The 24,288-nt window shown below is 34.9% G+C and overlaps 2 protein-coding genes and 1 long non-coding RNA gene across 7 annotated transcripts; 2 read left to right on the top strand and 1 right to left on the bottom strand.

Moving 5' to 3' along the window:
* Positions 1-747: 747 nt before the first annotated feature.
* On the top strand, positions 748-6,579 carry apom (apolipoprotein M). Of its 3 annotated transcripts, none has more exon segments than NM_001199728.1 (7): positions 748-943; positions 2,711-2,850; positions 2,955-3,028; positions 4,986-5,093; positions 5,559-5,657; positions 6,327-6,363; positions 6,463-6,576. In NM_001199728.1, coding segments are annotated over 6 exon segments (576 nt in total). In that variant the 5' UTR covers positions 748-817; the 3' UTR covers positions 6,356-6,363; positions 6,463-6,576.
* A 1,157-nt stretch (positions 6,580-7,736) lies between these two features.
* tmem71 (transmembrane protein 71) lies at positions 7,737-23,420 on the bottom strand. 3 transcript variants are annotated; one of them, XR_012389036.1, is made up of 11 exons: positions 23,340-23,398; positions 20,018-20,070; positions 19,871-19,919; positions 17,664-17,873; positions 15,501-15,688; positions 14,955-15,143; positions 14,805-14,871; positions 14,413-14,471; positions 14,178-14,227; positions 10,353-11,320; positions 7,737-9,450 (listed from the first exon to the last, which is right to left on the bottom strand). XR_012389036.1 is itself a non-coding variant. In NM_001130853.3 (10 exon segments), coding segments are annotated over 9 exon segments (867 nt in total). In that variant the 5' UTR covers positions 20,049-20,070; positions 23,340-23,420; the 3' UTR covers positions 10,616-11,296.
* Positions 10,963-14,392, top strand: LOC141378656 (uncharacterized). Its single transcript, XR_012393628.1, has 2 exons — positions 10,963-12,250; positions 13,389-14,392. It is a non-coding gene; the product is annotated as an uncharacterized lncRNA (long non-coding RNA).
* Positions 23,421-24,288: the final 868 nt, after the last annotated feature.

Genomic DNA, 24,288 nt, shown 5'->3' with positions numbered 1-24,288 from the left:
TTTCCAGAAGACAAAATATTATCAGACATACTGTGAAAGTTTCCTTGCTCTGTTAAACATCATTTGGGATATATATATATATATATATATATATATATATATATATATATATATATATATATAAATATATATATATATATATATATATATATATATATATATATACAGACACACCAAGAAAAAGTACAAAAATAGTACTGTTAACAATACTGCATTTCACAGTGCATTACCTATTATTTTACCATTGTTTTATTTATTTATTCATTAGTTTATTTTCATGCACCACGCACATATCAAAAACTTATTTACAAGCTGAATTTTCACAAAATGATTTATAGTTTAATCACAGAAATATATGTCTGAAATATATTTACACAAACTGTTAAAAATCAATCCCACTACAAAGGTCCCAACAAACATTAAATAGAAAAGTATATTAGGACTAATGTGTCTTTACTGCCTTATCCTTTCACTATTTTTACTGTTAGAGAAGAGAACATTTTCATTTCCAGACTTTTCACAATACTTTTTTTGTTAGCCATCTAGATTATTTATTAAATGCAAGCACTAATGTTTTTCATTTTAAATGGTTCTGTATTTGGTGCGTGGGCAGATAAAAGAGTGCTCCAGGACAAGGTCATGTATGTTGGGGTGTATACTTGCACATTGTCCTGACAAACACACAGTTACTGTAATTCAACAAGCAGAAAAAGGCTAACAAAACAGGGTGAAAGTCCCCTCCAGCACTGTGTTAAAACATCTCAGTCAATCAATCGTTGTGTCAGTCAGAAGACATCAGCACTTGTGTGTCGCAGTCATGATTGCAGCTACGTTATGGGGTCTTGTCAGCTCAGTAATGGGCCTATTTTACGTTGGGTTGCAGGTCATGGTTCCGTGTCTTCCTCCAGCTCCTCTCTCCACCTCTGTTATTAATACTGATGAGGTAAGAGGTCTTAAAGTAATTGTATTTATTCTTACACTTCACACCTTTCTCTATATTATATGTTGTACAAAAAAGAAAAGTCTGAGTTACATTTTAAAGTAAAAGTGTCAATACTTTTTGTTTTGCTTGTAAACTATACTGAGGACAGTTAATTTATTATTAAAAGAATAGTTCACCCAAAAATGTATAATCTGCCTTTATTTTATCTCATTCCAAATCAGTTTAAGTTTTTGTTTTTTCATTTTTTTTCCCTTTATTAAAGGTATACATCACCCAAAAATTAACATTCTGCAATTATTTACTCTTCTTTCAAATCGGTTTGAGTTTTTTTTCTTAATTTTTTTTAACGCAAAAGAAGATATTTTGAAGAATGTTGGAAACCTGTAACCACTGACTTCTATAGTATTTGTTTTTCCTATATGGAAGTCAATGGCTACAGGTTACCGACATTCTTCAAAATATCTTTTTTTCTTTTCTATTTTAAATATAAATGATGTGCGAAAATTGAGAGCCTGAATGAAAAGTCTGAGTTACATTTTAAAGTTAAAAAACTGTGTTAAAAGACTTTTTGTTTTGTTTGCAAACTATACTGAGGATTTTTTTTTTCATTATTAAAAAGATAATTCACCCACAATTTCATATTCTGCCATTATTTACTTTTGTTCTAAACCAGTTTTGTTTGAGTTTTTTTAAAACACAAAAAAAGACATTTTAAAGTAAAAGAATTGTGCACATTTTTTTTATTTATTAAAGGTATAATCACCCAAAAATGTATACTCTGCCATTTTTTACTCTTGTTCCAAACCATTTTTTTCCTCGTTTTTTTTGTTGAACACAAAAGAAGATATTTTGAAGAATGTTGGAAACCTGTAACCATTGACTTCCATAATATTTGTTTTCCTATATTGATGTTAATGACTACAGGTTATCAACACTCTTTAATAAATGTTTTATATCAAAATATCAAATAAAGCTCAAATAAAAGTTGAGCAATTAATGGCAAGATTTGGATTATTGGGTGAACTTTTGGGTGACAGTTGGTCAAAATACCAAATAAGTGCTGTGTTTTCACACATGTTTATATTTATTTTTATACAGCACATTATATATTTGCCCAACTGAGCCTGGTTTCTCTCGAGGCTTTTTTACCTTCACTTTCATCAATTGGTGAAGTTTTTTCCTTGCTGCTGTTGCCACTGGCTTGCATGGTTCGGGAGTTGTAGCTGCTCATTAATGGATTTCTCTTCAGTGTTTGGACTCTCAGCAGTGAATATTAAACCACGCTGAACTGAACTGAGCTAAACTGAACTGAACTTAATCTCTGAAAACTGAACTGACGCTGTTTCAATTCAATAAAATCTTCTATGTGAAGCTGCTTTGACACAATCTACATTATAAAAGCGTTATAAAGATTAATTGAATCGAATATTTGGTGAAAAACCCTGATTTTTTTGACAAAACAAATGAAAATATTGTTATTCTGGTCAATCTTTTGTAAAAATGCTTTTAGACCTTAAATACTGGTGAAAATATGCAAATGTAAAATATACATTGTTTTCTGTATATTAGGTGTAATTTCCCTAGTTTGCTAAATAGATATTTAAGCAAACATGAAATATTGAATATCATCTATTGCCAGTGTCTGACGATAGTTCGCACATTCTTGGATTAGATCAAATTCTATGCAATATATGGCTATTATTGAATAAATTCTGTATTTCCAGTATTCCAGTATAAATATTGATATATGTAAATACTTGTGTACAGTATACCGGCACTTGGTATTTTGTGGCAGCAGCTGTGTGGGATGAAGATGATCTGAAGACTCTCCAGACCACAGACAGCATAGTTCTTCAGATCCAGAAAAACAGCGACTCCACCCTGAAGGTCACTGAAACCATGCGCATGTGAGTGGAGAACACTGCACACAGGCACACACAAGAACTCTTCTATTGTTTGCTATGAGAGTGATGCTTTAAGTATTAAATTCATATTGTTTGTGACTTCACAGTGGAGATGCGTGTCTAAAAAATGTTACGAACTACTATGCATTGCCTGCGACAAGCCCTTTCCTGTTCAGAGAAGGTAAGAAACACTGCAATTATTTAGCTAATTTTAAATGTCCCCTAAAGTTAAACAGTTGAGTTCATTTTTAGCTTAGCTTAGCATAGATCTTTGAATTGGATTAGACCAGTAGTATCGCTCAGAAATGTCAACAAAAAAAAGCTTCTGTGGGTACTTCATGAACTAAGACTGAAAGGAAATAAAAAGTTGATATTTCTTATCATTATTATCTCCTATTCTTGCATAATGATCATGGAACTTTACTTTCCCTACTGAAAAAAACTGCTTAAACCAGCCTAGGCTGGTTGGCTGGTTTTAGCTGGTAGACCAGGCTGGTTTTAGAGGGGTTTTGGCCACTTCCAGGCTGGTTTTAGCTGGTCAGGCTGGGAGATGACCAGCTAAAACCAGCTTGACCAGCCTAGCTAAGCTGGGAGTAGCTGGATTTGGCTGGTCATTTTCCAGCCTGACCAGCTAAGACCAGGCTGGAAAGGGTTGGAAACCAGCCTGGAAATGGCCAAAACCTCTCTAAACCCAGGCTGGTCAACCAGCTAAAACCAGCCAACCAGCCTAGGCTGGTTTAAGCTGGATTTTTCAGCAGGGTTCATAGTGCAGGCTGAAGCAGACACAATGATATTATGCAGTGCTTGAAAATAGGCCCCAAGTAAGTAACAGCACTGTGTAATATCATTGGTATTGAAGTAACGTTACTTGATAATTACACCTGAATGAGAATATATACTTTATTAGGTACACCTTACTAGTACCCCCACTTTATATATTGATGTAATAGCATCAGGCAGTTGCTGCAGATTTGTCGACTGCACATCCATGATGTGAATCTCCCGTTTCACCACATCCGAAAAGTGCTCTATTGGATTGAGTTCTGGTGACTGTGGAGACCATTTGAGTACAGTGAACTCAGTGTCATGTTCAAGAAACCAGTCTGAGACGATTTGCGCTTTATGACATGGCGCGTTATCCTGCTGGAAGTAGCCATCAGAAGATGAGTACACTGTGGTCATAAAGGGATAGACATGGTCAGCAACAATACTTAGGTAGGCTGTGATGTTGACACAATGCTCAATTAGTACTAATGGGCCCAAAGTGTGCCAAAAAAAGTTGCTTTTCTATCATCTTGAACCAGTCTGGTCATTCTTCTCTGACCTCTAGAATCAACTAGGCATTTGTGCCCACAGAACTGCCACTCACTGGATATTTTCTGTTGTTTGGACCTTTCTCTGTAAACCCTAGAGATGGTTGTGTGTGAAAATCCTAGTAGATCAGCAGTTTCTGAAATACTCAGACCAGCCTGTCTGGCAACCATGCCACGTTCAAAGTCACTTAAATCACCTTTCTTGTCCATTCTGATGCTCAGTTTGAACTGCAGCAGTTCGTCTTGATCATGTCTACATGCCTAAATACATTGAGATGCTGCCATGTGATTGGCTGATTAAAAATGAACGAGCAGTTGGACAGGTGTACCTAATAAAGTGGCCGGTGAGTGTAGTTCCTAACCATATCAGCTTAGAAAATAGCATCGTTTCATTTTCTGTCAGTCTTTATGCATGATGTAACAAAAGAAAAGTCGAGCTTTACATTTGAAAATTATTTAAATCAAACTTTTTTCTAATGGTCTAATCCATTTTAATAATTTATGCTAAGCTAAGCTAGAAGTGCTTCCGCCAGACCCAGAGATCGGCTGAATGGATTCAAAAATGCTAAAACTGTTTAACTCTAAATGGGAGATGTTAAACAAACTGTTAATTAACAGATATTTGTTTACATTGTATAGAGAGTACAGAACTGATTACATTTGGGAGCAGGGAATGATTCCGCATTTATTATTAATGTTTTGCATTATATAAATGATTCATATCAAGCATTTTTCTTTCTCAGTTATGTCATTTAGCTTTTAAATGTTGAATGGCTTCTCATGAAATAATTTATTTCCTTTGTTCATGTTTGACTGTATGAGTAGATTTCGATACTATTGCGGTGATCTGGGACGGCAAGTACATAAACTGCCCCACGTGCATCATCATGCTGTATGTGGGCGAAGATGAGGAAATGAATACGTTTCTATTTTGTAAGTATCTCCATGGACAAAGCATTAACATGGAAACAACAATGAAACCTTCAAGTATAGTCTTTAATGTTGTGTATCGCTAACCTGGTTTCAGCAAGTAGGACATGTTCCTGGAATAACATCTATGTTGATCCTAGAACAACATTCCAATCAGCCAATCAGAATTCAATCAGAAACTGTTTACAGTTTATGTGAAGTTTAGACTTACGGTTAGGGTTATGCACTTCTACGTGATTGTTATCCAACTATTAATCCCCTCTGGTTTTGGGAATAATGTACAGTTACGGTTGGGTTTAGGGAATAGGTATGGATTACATTATTCAACAAAAATGATGTTCCAGGGTCAACATAGATGTTAACCCAAGATTGCATCGTACTCATGACGTGCGTTGTGTATATTCATTGTGTATTGACCACCTTATTCAGTTCACACAATAATCATCATCTGTCTGTCTTCCACTGCAGCTCGCGATGAAAAAACAACAGAAGAGGCGATACAGGAATTTAAGTCAAAAACTGAGTGTTTGCTAATGGAAGATATGTGGAGGGCACCGCTGAAAAATGGTTCGTGTCTGATAGATTTCACTAAAAGGATGGTTCACCCAAAATATGACAATCCTGTGCTCATTTATTCAAACTCAAAGGGATAGTACACCCTAAAATGAAAATTTACTCAGTTAACTCAAGTGATTCTCTCATCTCTTGAAAACAAAAGAAGATATTTTGAAGAACGTAACAATCAACTTCCATAGTAGGAAAAATAAAATCCTATGGAAGTCAATAGTTATGGGTCTGCAACATATTTCAAAATATCTTCTCCTGTTTAACAAAGGAAAGAAACTCATCAATGTTTGAAGTAAATGATGAGTAAATGATGACAGGTTTTTTAATTTTTGTGTGTACTATCCCCTTAAGTTGTTCTGAACATGTGAAAGGTTTGTTGTTGTTGTTGTGCTGGAAAGGAGATAATTTGAAGTGCATCGATGACCAAAACATTAAAGAAAAAATACTATAGTAAGTGGCCAGATTTCTGGTTACCAACATTCTTCAAAATATCTTCTTTTGTGTTCAGCAATAGAAACTCAAACAGGTTTGAAACAAATGTGGAGTAAATGACAGACTTTATATTTCTGGGGGAACTTTCCCTTTTACTTTAGTATTTCAAAACTATTAAATGTGTAGTTTCTTGTTTTTGATGAAACTGAATTCATTTGTATGTGTTATTGATTTCAGGCTATTGTAAAGTTGATGATTCTGCCTAAACACGAGGGTAAGTGCAAACACTGGCTTTCATATTTTCTTTTTAATGATAAAAATGACTTTTGTTTTTATTATTAATATTTTTCTATCATGCTTATATCACAAGCAGAGATCCTCACAGTGCAGATCTACAATCAAATACCAAACTGATGGACATTTGGTCTCTTATTTGATGTTATTATGAAGGACATTGTTTAAAAATTAATAAAAGCAATTTTCCAATGAATCTTGTTTTGTGAGCTGGAAAATCTCTGTAAAACTATGAACATTTAGTCTAAAATATGATATGACCGATGGTCTTGACCACAAATAATACTTTAACTTAGTGGTTTTTAAAGTTACACAAAGTTTAATTCAATATCTTCAGTCAGTTTGACTGATTGTGAAATTAAGATTACAAGAGGTTTATTTGATTCAACAAAAAAATAAAAGAAGGAAGCAAGACAGTGTTAGTATTAATAATAAAAATAATAATACAAACAACATTTCTTACTTACTCCCAGGCTTATCTATATTGAAACCAAACCTTAGCTGCACCATATTAGTGTTTTGTAACATCTAGTTTTTTATTTTTATGAGGTGGGTTGTTAGCCAAAAGCTCAACCGCCAATCTGGAGGACCAGGACATACACATACACTAAGGACAATTTAGCACAATTAACCTACAGCACATGTCTTTGGACTGTGGGGGAAAACCAACTGACCCAGCCGGTGCTCGAACCAGCAACCTTCTTGCTGTGAGGCGACAGCACTACCCACTGCACCACCTCGTCACCCACAAACATCATTAATTACCAAAAAAATGTTTTGATCCATTTAAAGCCAACAATATTAAAGAGCCTGTATTATACATTAAAAAGGGTCATATTTGGGTTTAAGGGTCTCAGCCAACTGGCTGGTATGCATGCAAGGTCAAAAAACACTTTTATTGTCTTATAATCTGCATTTATTTTTACCTAATTATCCCAGAGACTCCCATATGAATCGTTCAGCAATTAATTTGTTCCCAAACTCCTCCTTAGCATGAAGCTAATCTGCGCTGATTGGACCGATGACAGTCTGTTGCGATTGGTCGACAGCGCTCAGCGCGCGACAGAGTAAAACACCCACCACGGCTTATCAACAAAATTGAAGTAGTCAGAGTGCAGAGTGTATGTGTGAGCTTACCTGCCAACACACTGTTTTTCCCGGGAGTCTCCCGTATTTCAGACCTATCTCCCGCCACCCTACCGTTTAGTTATTTATTCTGGAAAACTTATGTAATTTCAACCATAATAGGGGCTCTCTTTAAAGAATATCTAAATAAACAGAAATTCATTAGTTAGGTCAAATAATAACTCTTTAACTGTATAAAGATTTTAAGAATTCAAGAAATAATCAAACTCTTATTTATACATAAAAACTTTATTAATGAAAATGGATAATTACTACAAAAAAATGACACTGTAAAACTATTAATCTTAAAAAAAACATCAGCTTTAAGGCCAATCACTGCTACTTTCTAGCATGGCTAATTATTTTTGTGCAAATTTTATAAATGCATTTCCTTTTCAGAAGATATTTTACAGTGTGTACATGAACACATCATTTTCACATTTCACTTTTATATGCAGTGGAATAATAAGCATAATATAGTAACTAAAGATTTAGATTTTTAAAGTAATCTTTAGTTTTGTTGTGATTGTTCAATACAGTAACGTGATCACTGGAGTAATCAAAGCTTAAAGGCAGGGTGATATTCAATATTTAAAAACCTTTTCATTAAAAGATTACTATAAGTGAACACATGAGGCCAGTGAAATACACACTTGCTGCTTCAACAACTGGAAATATGCACTTTTGTACTTCCATCTTAATTTTACAATAAATATTGGCGTGAAACTACAGCCAGTCATAAGCTCTTAATCAATGATTTAAAGTCATCATATTGAAATCTTCTTGCCTTTTAACTCTGTACCCAGTGATATTTTAATTATCTCATTTGCAAGACAACAATATATAAAAAATACACATCTTTTGTTCTGTTTTTTTTTTTTTTTTAAACAATCCTATCTATGTTTGGATATATTAAATTAACTGCTCATCTCCCACACTTGATAACAATAGTAATTATTACTATAAATATAGCTGCAAGCAGCAGTTACAGGACCAGGCACAGCTACAAAAACATTAGGGAAATCTGATTGGACATTTTTGGTCCAAAAATAGAATTATATTGTTTGCCCAGTAATACATTTTCAGTAATAAATGAAGCTTTCAGCCATTTATTACGAACTAAACTGAGTTTGGCCCTGAATAACTATTAATTTAATTAAACTAGCTTTCAAAACACTTTACAGTAAATATTGACTATTTTCAGAGCAATAATCATTCAGTCCTGAACTTGAATATTTCATTGCCTCTGGCCACTATAAAGCATCCATAATAAACACTGACGACAATGCAATTCATACAAACACATGATAAATGCATCTTTTTCACCTTGGCTTGGTTTCAAACATGTTTGCTTTCAGATATGTAGGCATAAATGTAACGATTTCTAATATTTCCACTTTTAACTTCATAATACCCTTTACTTTGCTTTTGTTTTCTCACAAAATGTCTTTGTTCTCTTCAAAACTGAGCTGCCTTTAAAATCTCCACTGTTTCCTATAAAGAACAGAAAGGAGCCCTTCCCTCCAGAGGATACAACACATTTTACAGACACCGCTTTCTACTCACAGTTTACTCTAAATGTTCTGTGATAGCTGCATCCTTGTAAAATGTGACAGAATTACACAAACATTAGGCAGTAAATCCAGAACTTGTTCTCCTTTGGCAACACTAACTCCCTGCAGATAGGGTTTAATGGTCTTAACTTATAGAGAATATCCCTGTTAAAGAGCTTTACAGTAAGTGCAATATTTTTATTTTACAATAAATCTAATTATTGCGCTCCTATATATTAGCAGTAGGCATGGGCCGGTATAAGATTCTGACGGTGATGATAACCTTGGATAAAAATATCACATGTCTGGGTAAAAAACAAAACCTTTTCCTCCTTTGTACCCAATATGCTTATTTCACGCGGCCGCCATTTTAAAGAACCAAAGCGAGGCTGCGGTGGGAAGAAACCCGGAAGTATAGGACCAGCTCTGTAAACATTGCAGTAACATGCTGTGTACTACACACCTCCAGCTGTTGCCGAGATTTCAAAATGCAGAAATGGTGTAACCATTACTTTAATATTATCCAGTAAGTTTATTTTAAACAATTAAAATCAATTTAGCATCAAACAAAATCACAATCTCAGTGATACGCTTAAGTGTCCTCCTAGGTTTCAGCTCATGGCACTATAGTTAAACACCGTGAGGACGCTTCCCTACTTCAGCCTGTGTAACCCGGGGAGTGATAAACCTTACCGCTCTTCACCCAGTGCAAATACAGATACACGAACTGGAGCGCGAAGCAGCCGTCAAGATCAGTCGAGTCATCAAGCAGATCGCTCGGCTCGTCTGTGTTTGTGCTCAGTGTACAGCGGTGGGTGAACTGATGACCTTCTCGGCCAATCACAATCATTTCTGTTGAACACGTGAACACAATGGCAAATCAGCATTGTTTTAAGAAAGCCATCAACAGTGCCTTAAATGTTAGCGCAAAGTTGCCGTTTTTTTCTTTTAATTCAGTATCGTGACAAGCCTAATATAGTGAAAGAATCAGTTTATTAATTCGAGTTTGATAAATGGCATCTAAAACGTGTGCTTGGGAAAGAAAACGTTAGTTAACTAGTGCCATTTCCCTTAACTTAGCTGAAAATGAGCTCTGATATCCCTTTTTACATTCACCATTCATTAAGAACGGACCTCCGGGTCTCCCGAAAGGCGGAGAAATGATAAATTTGTGCCACTTTCTCTTTGCCGATAAGATATAGCCAGCTACACAACATTCCTATGTAACTCCCAATGATACTTCCGGCTTTCTTCCCACCGCAGCCTTGATTTCGCTTTTGAAAATGGTGGCCGCGTGAAATCAGTCTATATATTTTAATTTGGGAAACATTTAAAGTATTTTGGAGCATTAAAAATGTCTAAATAATTCAAATGAATTATTGACTTCTGTTGTCTTCCTTAGTTACAAAAACACTTTGCTGGAGATACTGTTGTCTTAAAAAAACTACAAAAAAAATGTAAATAAAAATCTTACACATACCTTAGGAATAGTATAGCAGAAAATGTTGACGGTTTAAAAACCCTGACTTTTCCAAACCGTGGTATACCTTGAACACGGTTATCAGCCCATGCCTAATTAGCAGCACTCTGTGCTGAACTTTTGAGCCCTCTCGAGTCACACAGAAGTGCTTCTTTAACCCTGGCTAATGGCAATGAGTCTCCTGTTTTGTATAACAAAGGCACTTCACAAATGCACAAAGCTAAGCTGGCACTTCTTTTGCTCCCATGTCTCAAAATGTACAGAAATTTCTGCAAAGCTATTATATTAAACTGGCTGTTGCAGCAAAACTTCTTTATAGACGAATAACGTCATACACTAAAGTTTCATTAAAGATCCCAACCAAGCCAAGTTGACGGATTTACAAACACGACTGACACATTTGCTCTGTTCTGTCCTGCAGGGCATCTCCACCGACTCCCAGAGAATCCCTCATCATTTGTTTAGGAAAAATCCTCCATTTCTTAAACTTTCACTAATAGTTCAGCACTGATTTGTCAATTTTTTTCCTGTGACAGTTATTCGCCATCACTAATGCTGTTTTACTTAATAATTCTATAATCATTACAATCAGAACTCTTTAGATAATCAGTGAAAACAGTCCTACAAAACCTGGACTAATATTTAATGCTGATGCAGGATGTGTGTCCACACACACTCACGTCCTCTGGTCTTCTCAGGTCAGATTTCACACAGATGTATCTGTGTGCACAGCGTGCATGTGTGTTTGTTCCTCCTCACTCATTCCTGGAGGTGATGTCCTGAAGCAGAGACACAAAATGGATGCCATTCAGATTTCGAGCATTGACGACCAACATGTATTTAAAGCGCTCCAGTATTTAAAGTGTCAGGAAATACATGATTGGTTGTGTTTCTGCAAAACCCAAGTAGGTATCGCTGCAGCCCGGAGACCTGCAAGTGGGAGGAATTACACCGCAAGTAGGTTGGGTGACCTCCAAGTGGGATGGACTCAAACCGCAAGTAGGTTGGGTTTATCAGGTTACTGTGAGGTTGGGTTTAGGTGTAGACGTTAATAAAACACAACAGGTTACTGTGAGGTTGGGTTTAGGTGTAGACGTTAATAAAACACAACTGGTTACTGTGAGGTTGGGTTTAGGGTTGGGTTTAGGTGTAGACGTTAATAAAACACAACTGGTTACTGTGAGGTTGGGTTTAGGGTTAGGGTTAGGTGTACAAAATCAGAAAGCACAATATTGAAGTCTAAATACGACTAAATAAGGTTTGTCCAGCCCACTTGGAGCTCCAAGACCCACCCACTTGGAGCTGGCTCCGGCCTCCATTTATACCCTTCTCGCAAAACCTGGTATATTTATATGCACTTTTTTATGAAACGTCCACAAGATGGTGCTGTTTGTCGTGTTTAACCAAACTACAATAAAGCACACTCAAAGGCATTGTACACCCAACTGAAAAGTCTATTATCATTTACTCTCCCTTCACTTGTCAAACCTGTTTAAGTTTCTTTCTTCTGTAGAACAAAAAAGAAGACATTCAGAAAAAATCATGAAAACCGCTAGCCATGTTGACTTCCATATTGTTGTTTTTCTTACTACGGTAGCCAATGTTAACAGCATAGGTCTCAAACTGGATTCCTGGAGCGCCGCAGCTCTGCACAGTTTTGCTCCAACACTAATCAAACACAGCTGATCCAACTAATCAAGGTGTTTTAGGCCCCGTTTACACTAGTGCGTTTTAGTTTTAAAACGGCGTTGTAGAATGAAAACGATCCGCGTCCACACTCGCGTTTTACCCAGCGTTTCTGAACAGCTCTCCGTCCACACCAAAACGCTGAAAACGCACATCACGTGACCACACTCACACTTTCGGGCAAGCGCTCCAGCATTTCTACCCAGATGAGAGCTCTGCTTGTCGGACTGCTCATCACGCATCTCCCGCTGGATCTAATCTCACTATATTTGCTGAACGTGATATTTCATTCATGTTGTTGTCTTTATCTAACGACATAGGCCAATTCCCTGACTTTGGTCATTGGAATCTATTAAGTTACTTGTTCACGGGTAACATGTTTTGGTTAAGCGCAAAGATAAGTTAATGATTAATCCAGGTACATTGACTGATCGCTCGTCTGTATTTCCTACAATGTATAAACTTATTGTATGTTATACTTTTATAATTATCGATTATTAAAACTGATATTCAGCAAAAGAGAGGGTGTGTTTCGTATTTTCACTGAAATTGAAAGGAGGCAGTTGTTAGGCTCCGTTTTGTTATAAATATCCACACAGTGAAGATGACGCTCATATATGCAGCACGACGCCTCAACATTTCTGCTGTCTGTTTAGTTGCTAATATTAAAAAGAAAATAGGCAGTTCCTTAAATCATGTTTACATTTTATTGTTGAGAAAGTGAAACAACGTAGCCAATGTGATGTGAATGAAGTTATAAAGTACACTGTTCCCTTTGAAGATTTACCCGTGTCCTCGGTATGTTTTCCATATCAAACTGAGAAGGGGGAGACTGCAGCCTTGCTCAAACTTGCGAAGTCTGAACTTACAAGAAGAGGATGCGAGACTGAACTGTGTGTGGGCTACTTAATATTGAGGAAAAGCCCCAATCAGATAGGCGAACGTTTGCAGCCCCGCCTCCGTTTTCAGATGTCTCCGTCTTTCCCCATCCACACTGAGACGGAGCAGCAGCGTTTTAAAATGAAAACGGCCTTTCCAGCGTTTTCGAAAAGCTCCGTTTTCGGCGCTCGAGAACTCCGGCGTAGTGTGGACGGATGGCGTAACCGTAGCAAAACTTATGCGTTTTCAAACTAAAACGCACTAGTGTAAACGGGGCTTTAGACTACTAGAGACTATTAAGCAGGTGTGAATTAGAGGTGGTTGGAGCTAAACTGTGCAGAGCTGCGACCCTCCAGGAAGTTTGAGACCATTGGTTTACAGGTTTTCAACATTTTCCAAAATGTCTTCTTCTGTGTTCAACAGAAGAAAGAAACTAATAAATGTTTGAAACTACTTGGGGGAGAGTAAATAGTAAGTATTTTTTTTAATTCAGGTTGAGCGATCCCTTTAACGTAACTAAATGATAACAAAAATCAATTGATCTTTTGTCAAACCATGTTCTACAGCACTCGTACAAATGACCATATGGAGATGTAAAGAAAACGTTCTGTGTTTGCTGGAGTTATTTCACTTATTTGTCAATAACCTGCCACATAATCATAGTTTGTGAGAATAAAGACCAAACGTTTTCTTCCCAATGTTCATTTCACCAAAAAACTGCAGTGAAATAAGCTTATTCCAGCTCCATTTCTAACCGGCTAAATTAAATTATTATTTGAAGTGTATATGCATAAGAAAATATTTTTGTTGATTATGATGAAATATGTTTAGTTTGAGGAATTGTTTTAAGTGTATGATATTTTGTTCGAAATCCAATCAAATCAAACTGCGGCGAAAAGTATGTAGCGGTACATTCTGTGGTTTTGCAGAAACATAGCCAGAGTTGTGTATTTCCAATGAGCCTGGGTTGCCAAATCATCAGACATACTTATGTTATCATTCTATGGTGTGAAGGCTAATATAGTTTTGTTTTCTGTGAAAAAAGCCTTTAATCTGTCATCAGATTCTCACCTCAGTCTTTGCTCTCCTCCAGCGCACTGAAGAACCGGGTTTAGACACACCTGAGAAGACAGAGGCAATGACATTCACATATTTTACCCTCCAAAAATTAAGAAATGAAGTTATTATAAACAGTATGAATAATTTTTTTTTAATCATCGCTATATATTTTTTAATCAAGAATATATCTGCCTACAGAAGTATAAATGTGACTAAGCTGGCTATTTAACTTGATTTCTTTACTCACATATCGAAGAGAGCAGAACCACAAATGCCACGGCTGCAGAAACACCTCCCAGCAGCCACCTGTGCATATTATGACATCATTAACCCATGTGAGGTAAAGCTCCACCCACTTACAAACAAATTAAATGTTCACACACATTGGGGTTTCATGTTTTATGGGGACTTCCCATAGACACATAGTAGACTGTAAATTTTATCCCTTTAAATTTAAATTTTAAACGCAACCCTCTTAGGAAACATTCTGCAGTTTTACATTTTAAAAATACCTCACTATCGATCTTTTTTTTTTTTTAATTACTGGTATTGCTATACTACTGGGGACATTTGACCCCCACAACGTCACAAATACTAGGACCACCCCCACCCCCACACACACACAAACTTTTTCATTACCCGGATGAGATGGCGATGCAGAGGCACAGAGTGAGGATGAGGAGAAGGACTTTCATGAACACATTTTCTGAAACACATAATCAAAATTAATTACCAAAATCCTTTCCATGTTCATTTAAATCTCACAATAAGCAAAGGTTTCTTCCTCACCTGATGAAGTCTTGCTGGAAGAGCCGTAACTATCGAGGTGGCACACAGATGGAGGAGGGACATCCAGGAGGCCGCTCACTGATTGGCTGAACTGTTCATGGGTGGCGCATGAATCACACTGAGGCTCCTCCTCCTCAAGCTGAGTCTGAGGAGGCAGTTTATCAGGCGAGGAAACAGGATCTATAGGATCTTTCAAGAAAAACACAGAAGTTCACAAAATTAAACAGGCAACTATTTTGGTCACACTACAATAAGGTTTCATTAGTTGAAGTATTTACTAACATGAACTGATTATGACCAATACGCATACAGCATTTATTAATCATAGCATTCACTAATGCATTATTAAGATCTAAATTGATGTTTGTTAACATTAGCTAATGCATCGTGAGTTAACGAACAAACAACTGTATTTTCATTTGCTAATATGAACAAATACTGTATTAAATGCATTGTTCGTTGTTTGTTCATGTTAGTAATACAACCTTATTGTAAAATGTTACCACTAGTTGTTTTAAACTAGTTGTTTTGAAGTATGAAACTAACCATAGGTAAAGCTGATGGACGATTCTTTCTCATAACTGTGGTCAAACTCCTCCCATGAAGACTGGATGGGTGTGATTGGCTCAGATCTTCTAAAAACACTTCCTTCCAGCCAGGATTGGCACGACTGGCTCATGTCACTCAGAAGGCTGGCCAGTGATCTTTTTGCCCGCCGCTTTCGTCTAAATATGCTAACACACACAAACAATAAGGTTTTATTTGATGTGAAGATGCCGCTCAACACCCAGAGACACTTTTAGCACCCTTAAAGGGACAGTTCACCAAAAAATATGAGTTTTGCCATTAGAAAATAAAATGCATTATTTATGTATTATTTTCCAATGTGCTTTTTTCAACTCTAAGCACTAATTTACTCACTCAAAACCTTATTGAATTTCTTCTGTTGAACAGAAAAGAAGATATTTAGATGAACTTCTAGATTTAGACGATTTCTGAAGTCCTTTTTGTTCATACTATGCTTGTCGATCAATGGTATTGCATCAACCAGCATACTTCAAAATTCTTCTTTTGGTTTAACAGACTTTCTTTCTAAATGTTTAAAACCACATGAGGGAGGATAAATGATGAGGTAATTTTCATTTTGGGTGAACTGTCCCTTTAAATGTGTTATTAGGAAGGAATTAGTAAAAAAAAACTTTTAGTTTCCATGAAATTTGCACCAAAAAAAACAATGAAAAACCTTTTTGATTCATTGAGTTTTGAATCAGTAAAATAAAAACTGAAACATTTTTGCACGATTAATTATACAGTTTTAAAAAAATTATTAAACTTTAAAATGGTCAAAAAGTATAGTGTTTGTTGGTGTCAATGGCGTAGTGGTTATAACTTTTCCTAAGCTTATCCTTCCCCTCTCTCTGCTCCCCACGCTTTCCTGTCAATACTATCTACTGCCCTATGAGGTGCGCTATTTGCATTTAGCCTAAATAGACATTCCAAAATCGGCGTTTTAAACAGTTAAACTATATAGTATAAGATAACACACACAGCTGCCTAAAGATTGCTGTTTTCACACAGCTTACAGGTAGCTTACATGCTCAGTATACTGTATTAGTTCAGTATGCTCACCATGTTACATAACTGCCCCCTGCAGGCCATGTATTTCTTGTTAGACTATGTTGTGCTGTGACGCAGTTTACTGCGGAAATATGTGATTTTTCTTTATATCACTCGCGCGTTCTCAGTAGCCATATCTGTATCAATTAAAATATTATAAAAAAAATGTATGTGCCTTTCAGTTATGTGTGTCTTTCCCTATTATTAGACATGTGTACATTATTTATACAAAAATATTAGATGTCAAATATTACCATAAATAGGGATAATAACATATATATTTACTGCATTTTGTCTGTGGCAGTGTGGGAGTTAAAATTCTTTTTTTTTTTACCAAAAATATTATTGTGGTGAATTTCACAGAGTGTGTATTTTTTATTAACAGACATGAATAAATAAAATGTTTTAAAAAGGAGATATTATCTTGCATATACACTCTGTGACATATGCAAATACAATGTTCAAAACAATATATAAAAACCATTCTCTGCGGTAGTGTTAATTGTTCCAAAGCAGTTTTACAAAAAGCGTGCATTAATACATTACATTATAGCTGTCAAGTCATAGCTGATATGCAATTACACAATATAATGCGGTTTATAAAAAAAGTACAAATTATTCCATATTTTTCTAACATTGTTTTTGGTACCACTTTATTTTGATGGTCCGTTTGTTGAATTTAAGTTACATTGCATCTACATGCCAAGTAATTCTCATTAGATTATAAGCAGACTGTTGGGTTGGGGTTGGTGTAAGTTGACATGTACTTGCAAAGTTTCTTATAGTCAGCTAAATGTCTGTTGAAGGAGCGGTATCAACAGATATTAAGCAGACTCTACTAATACTCAAATGGACCATCAAAATAAAGTGTTACCTTGTTTTTTAGTGTGTTTATAAGAAAGTGTCTGGTGCATATAGAGAAGAGTGTTTCTCGTCAATATTTCATGCAAAAAAAAAAGGTTTTCTATTGTCATAAGAAGGATTTCTGAATACTAATACAGCCTCTTTAAAAATGTTTAGTCTTAAATCAAGTAAATTCATTCTCTCTGCAGAACACACATAACAACAAACCCAATGTGTCGTGAGGCTCACCGGACGAGATTCTCCTTGTATGTGACGCTGGTGTGTGAGGGAGTCAGAGTAACGTTTCCCTCGTCATCTGTGTTAAAACTGTCCTCCGTCAGAACATAATAACCATTGGATAATAGGCGGGGACTTCTGCGACACGCACACACTGATCCTGTCAGTGGATTGGTGGAGAAACACTCGAAGGATGAGTCAGAGAAGTGGGAGGAGTCCAGGCTGAAAGAGTTACACAGGCGGATTTATATGGATCCACAAACAAGATTGTACAGCATACACATACAGTTGAAGTGAGAATTATTAGCCCCCCTGTTTATTTCTTTCCCCAAATTCTGTCTAAAGTAAAGAAGATTTTTTTCACCACATTTCTAAACATTATAGTTTTAAGAACACATATCTGAAGACTTATTACACCTTTGCCATGTTGACAGCACATAATGTTTTACTGCAAGGTTTCTGCAGGCTTCATCAAGTCAAATTTAAGACTTTTAAAGAACCTTTAAAAGTCCTCTACGCGCTGTTTATGAAAATAAAAGTCTTTGAATATTTTTCCAGACACATTTAGCAGCTAAATGATAGTCAGATAACGTTTCTATGTTCCTTCTTAATGCCAACAGTGTAAAAAATGATCGATAAAATGCTTATGATAAACCACTGTTTGTTTACCTTCAAGCTCTGCTTCAGTTGCTTGACTTGTGTGCACGTGAAGCAGCCGGTGAGCACCAGCACACACACACATACTATGTACAATTAACCATCATCAAAAGTCTGACCCCTTCTATGTGTACAAATCGGTACAAATACAAACGTGGATATTTAAGCGGATATTTACCGAAATTACTGCGTGAAAGGGGCTATTGATAAAAATATTTTTATTATGGACACAATTACATGAACGATCAAAATATATATATTTGTTGGCTCCTTGTCCAAATGGATCCTATTCAACATAATAACTCCTATTCAACATAATGCATTTCTGTTATAAAACCTTGCCTATTTTATGTATATTTATAAATATTATGCCTGCTCCCCTTACTCTAAATATCTTTTGCATAAATGGAAGATCATGTAAAGAGAAATATTGCTCTGTTATTATCATGTATACAGTTGAAGTCAGAATTATTAGCCCCCCTTTGAATTTATTTTTCTTTTTACGATATTTCTCAAATGATGTTTAACAGAGCAAGGCAATTTTCACAGTATGTCTCATAATATTTTTCATTTGTTTTATTTTGGTTAGAATAAAAGCAGCTTTTAATTTTTTAAACACCATTTTAAGGTCAAAATTATTAGCCCCTTTAAGCAAAAATTTTTTGATAGTCTACAGAATAAACCACTGTTTTACAATGACTTGCCTAATTACCCTAACCTGCCTAGATAACCTGATTAACCTAGTTAAGCCATTAAATGTCACTTTAAGCTAATTAGAAGTGTTTTGAAAAAAATCTAGTACAATATTATTTACTGTCATCATGGCAAAGATAAAATAAATCAAATTAAATAAGTTATTAAAACCATTATGTTTAGAAATGTGTTGGAAAAATCTCTGTTAAACAGAAATTAGGTTAAAAAAAAAAAAAACGGGGGTAAATAACTCGGACTTCAAGTGTACATATATGGATGTTGACTGATTGGGTAGCTTTACTTCGACAGGGGAAAATGAAGACCTTTTTAAAAATGTTTTAAGACCTACAACACAATATTTCAGGGAATTTTAGACTTTATAAGGCCTTGCATTTTGCTTTTGAAATTTAAGACATTTTAAGACCCCGCGTACACCCTGTACTGGATATTTTACTACTAGTAGATACTAGTATTCAGCTTAAAGTGACATTTAAAAGCTTAACTAGTTTAATTAAGCAAGTTAGGGTAATTAGGCAAGTCATTGTATAATGATGGTTTGTTCTGTAGACGATCAAAAAACAAATATTCCTTAAGACAGCTAATAATCTTGACATTAAAATGATTTAAAAAAATTTTTAACTGCTTTTATTCTAGCCGAAACAAAACCAATAAGACTTTCTCCAGAAGAAAAAATATTATTGGAAATACTGTGAAAAATTCCTTGCTGTTTGGATATATCATTTGGGAAATATTTTAAAAAGAAATAGAAATTCAGAAAAACTTTAACTCTTTATATTATACAGAACATAGAGAAAATAACTAGGAGGAAGTTCTACAAATATCCTGCGCTCTTGTCAGCATGTCTGTACCTGTGACAAATGTATTCAGCCTCCTGCCTCCTGGTCTTAACTGGAGAACCTGTTACGAAAAGCACAAGCATTACTATATAGTCTTATCTAAGAATGTGTAAGATAAAGGAAGAATGAGAGAGGGATGTGATATGAGGGCGCACATACTTGTCACCGCTCCTTTGAAGAAGAAAGCCATGGCTCTCACACTGCTACCAAACCTGTAACACACACAATAACATTTTGCTCAAATGAATGGAGAGTATGCAATCTTTTAAACGCTTACACACCTTTTTTGCTTACAGAAAATGAGTTTTGATAATAATTGTTTGTTCACATTAGATATTAATTTATTTATTAATTTTCCTTCGGCTTAGTCCCTTTTTTCATCTGGAGTCACCACAGTGGAATGAACCGATAACCTATCCAGCATATGTTTTATGTAGCGGATGCTCTATGTCACCTGCTATAGATATGCATTAGCTAATATGATCTTAAATTAGCCATAAACATTTAGATGTTTGAAAAAATACAGTTGTTTGTATTAGTCGACATTGCTTTGTTGCATGTTAACAAACAGAAATAAAGATTTTAATTTGTTCTATATCTAATATTGTTTTACATTAATTTCATCAATGTTTAAATGAAATAATGTGTATTTTCATTGTTTGTTTATGTTAACTAAAATAGGTAAGTAATGTTAAAAAATGAAACAATATAGTATTTATTTATTTATTTTATTTTATTTTTTATTTAGTTTTACTGTTACAGAACTGTTTTTACATCTGTATCTTTTTTGTGTAAAGCTCTTTGAGAATTAAATTTAAACGCGCTATATAAAAACTACAATTTTATATTAAAGTCCTCAAATTTCTGAAATATTATAGTTATTATTGTTATTATTTTTATTATACTTTTTAAATTTTCTTATTGATTTCCTAATTCAATGCACTGCATCATGTTTATAAGCACAAAGGTTTTATTTTATTTTAATGTATATTTAGGACTGTAGTTTTGATTTATTTTTTAATTTTACTTTTAAGGTAAATTTCCTTTTAAGGTAATTTTACTTTTAAGTTTTTTATAAGTATTTTTTTAAGTTTTATGCTTCCAGATATGTTTATATTTAATGTTTTTAGACAACACTGTGCCACTGTTTTAACTTAAGATAAAAAAAAAACAATGTATAGCCACCATACCGCCCCTTTATTTATTTATAAAGCAAAGCACATTTAAAAACAGCAACAAAACTGACCAAAATGCTGTACATACGACAGAGTAAATGTAACATTGGTCAGTTGATACCAGTGTTAACATTGGTACCAGTTAGACACACCGGACTACCTCCGTATATATTATGACACAGTCACTTTATCATAATTATCACGATTACAAGCCTTTTTGCATTATATTACATTTTTCAATATGCCCTTAATGTTATTGTATTGTTTACAAATTTTTATTCCTTGTGTATATTTTTAGACCACTTTTTATGTATATATTTTTAGACCACATCTTATGTACAATTGTATGTATTGTAAATTTTCTTTTTCTCAAACTCTACTTTTTATATTATTATTATATGTTAGGCACCTAGAGTCTGAGAGTAACATAACTTCGGTTCTCTATACGTCTATATGTTCTATATGTCCAAAAATTGACAATGAAGCTGACGTTGACTAAAATATAGAGACAACAGAATACATTTAAAAATAAAGCAATCAAAAAAACTATTATAATATTAATATTAAAAAGCCAAACTGAACAGGTACGTTTTTAAGAGGGATTTGAACATAGATAGTGAGCAAGCCGTTCTAAACCAAACATTTTACTCAAACCTATACATAATAATTCCAGCAATTTCTTTCCATAGCCATATATATAAGGTAACTATATAATTAGCAATTAGACACTAAATTAGACACTAAATTACAGGCATTCATTTGTGTGATGGATTTCTAAATGAAATAAGTCATAAGTTTTTTTTTCTTCTTAGCTTGCATTCCTATCAATATTTATTCATTTGGTATAGTAGCAGGAGTGTAAAATGAGGAGGGGTCTCTCTGTCAGGACTGAAGGAGTGGGATGGGGAGGGGGATCGGGGAGCCATGATGATCCAGATGGGGATGATGCTGGCAAAGTAGGAGGAGATCTACTGTACTTCCTGTTAACCACTTCCTGTCTGAAAGACAATCTGATTGGCTGCTCACAGTGTCATGTAATGTGTGTGTGTGGTTGTATCTGCTAGAGAAGCTGAGACCAACGGCAAAGAAAGACGGAGTACAATAATACTCTCTTTCTCTCTCTCTCTCTCTCTCTCTCTCTCACACACACACAATGCAACTCGTTTGTTTTCTCAAAAATCTGTTCCCAGAGTGATCACATGACTCTCTTCTGCTTTGCACTTTTTGTTTGTGTTTGAAAGTCCCCCAAACCCCCTTATTTCCTGTTATCTCTCTAAGCTAAAATTAAATGAGCTCAACACTATGAAAAGTATTAGTTAGCACTATAAGTATAAATAAAAAAAAGCAAATACAGAAAAACAAGAACTGGCAAAGAGGAATAACCGCAGCTTTTGCAGAAGTATGAAATGAGAGGCTGAAACACCAAAACTCAATAAGGAAATGTGTGTGCCAACCACAAAACCCACACACACATGCACAGAAACACACCAACAACAGAGGAGCTCACAATACAAATATGAACAAAAGAAAATATGTATTTTGATGGCTTTCTGTCATTATTTTGTTCCTTATTATATAATATTACTTCATTATTTATATTGGTGTGATTTATATCACATGATTTAGGAGAAAATACATATTTTGCTATAAGCAGGGTGCAGAAACTGTGTTTCAGGATATTATTAATGATTTAGGATGCAATAAATCTATCAGTTTAGAGGTTTTTATGTTTTTAAGACTTATTTGATTGTTTATTGTTAATAAAAATTTTTTTTAAATGTGTTACACTTTGAGATACTTAGTGTTTTGTCAACATTTTTCATAAACAAAAAATAATGCATTCATAAATAATGCATTATCATGTATAATAATAAAATTATAATAATACAAATATTGGATCTGAAGGAATATACCAAAGGCTAAATATATACTTAACGGAAAGTGATGTGTATTAAGTGTATTTACAGGAAACCTGGTGACCTCGTTAGTTTGATGTTCTTAATTCTGTGTTCAGACGCGACGCTCCTCGACTAATTTGTTGCACGGCTCCATTGAAATACGCGAAACACAAACACACACACATATATCGAGCGGTGAGTTTATATACGGTATAAGGCATTTATACCGTTTATTAAATATACAACCTCGGTGCATAACGATAACATAAAGTAACTGTGCTTAACCGTAATGCGCGAATAACATCCGGTTTCTTCTCGAAACATTTGTTAGCGCCGAATCTGTACAGCAACTACACAAAACATACAAAAGTAGCGAGATTAAGAAAGAAAGGGGAAAACAACACTTACCTAAAGCACGGAGATTGCGGATAGCGGTGCAGATCAAGCCTGTCCGCTTACCTAAAAACATTGACATGCGCGAAGAACCACGCCTACAGCACAGACAGAAGAAAAGAGAGAGAGAGAGAGAGAGAGGGCGCAGCTTACAACAAAACTTCTCTGAGGAAAACAGTTTTTGCATGTTCAGATTTTGATCAGATGTAACATGCATTCAAATAAAACTGAAGATGAAAATTTTTACTTACGTCATTCCAAATTGGCACGAACTCATTGTGTGGATCACATTAAGAGATTTCGAAGAATGCAGGTATTATATTATATTCAAGTTTATTTGTTTAGCGCTTTCACAATAAGTATTATTTTAAAGCAGCTTTACAAAAAGCACATTTTTGTATTACAAGCCAAATCAAAAAGGTTAAGGTTATTATTTACCATAACTTATACGCTACTATAAACTTTAACTAGTAACTATTACCAATAGCTTTTAACAGTTAGAGTTATATGGGTAACCTGCAATCATGTAGTATATAGGTGATGTTAATGTTTAGATGTTCAATAAAGTGTAGTAAGTGTATGTTTCGTCCTCAAAGTCCTCGGATGGTTGGCATCGTCTCTTCTCAGGTCGTGTGTATTATACTGTATCATTCCAGATTCATGCTGCAAATATGAACCTAAATCACTCAGGATGAGTCTTTGCTCAAAGTTAAATGCTGCTCAGAGGTGGAATTCATGCATTTTCAATGCAATTACAATTGTACATTTCAGTGCTAGAGGCTGACAACAGGCTTAAACAAGTCTGGCTTTCATGCAACATGTTCTCAATGCATTTTGATCAGGCATTTGTTATAAGCCTTAACAAAAAAAAACTGTAGTTTTATTAAATTATTAAATGTTATATCATATTAAATGTCAAAAGTGGCATACAATTTATAATCTATTAGAATGTTGTAATTTGTAT

Source organism: Danio rerio, chromosome 2 (assembly GCF_049306965.1).
Source record: "Danio rerio strain Tuebingen ecotype United States chromosome 2, GRCz12tu, whole genome shotgun sequence".
Taxonomy (NCBI): Eukaryota; Metazoa; Chordata; class Actinopteri; order Cypriniformes; family Danionidae; genus Danio; species Danio rerio.
Note: the sequence above shows the minus strand (reverse complement) of the source record. Positions and strands in the feature narration are given on the sequence as shown.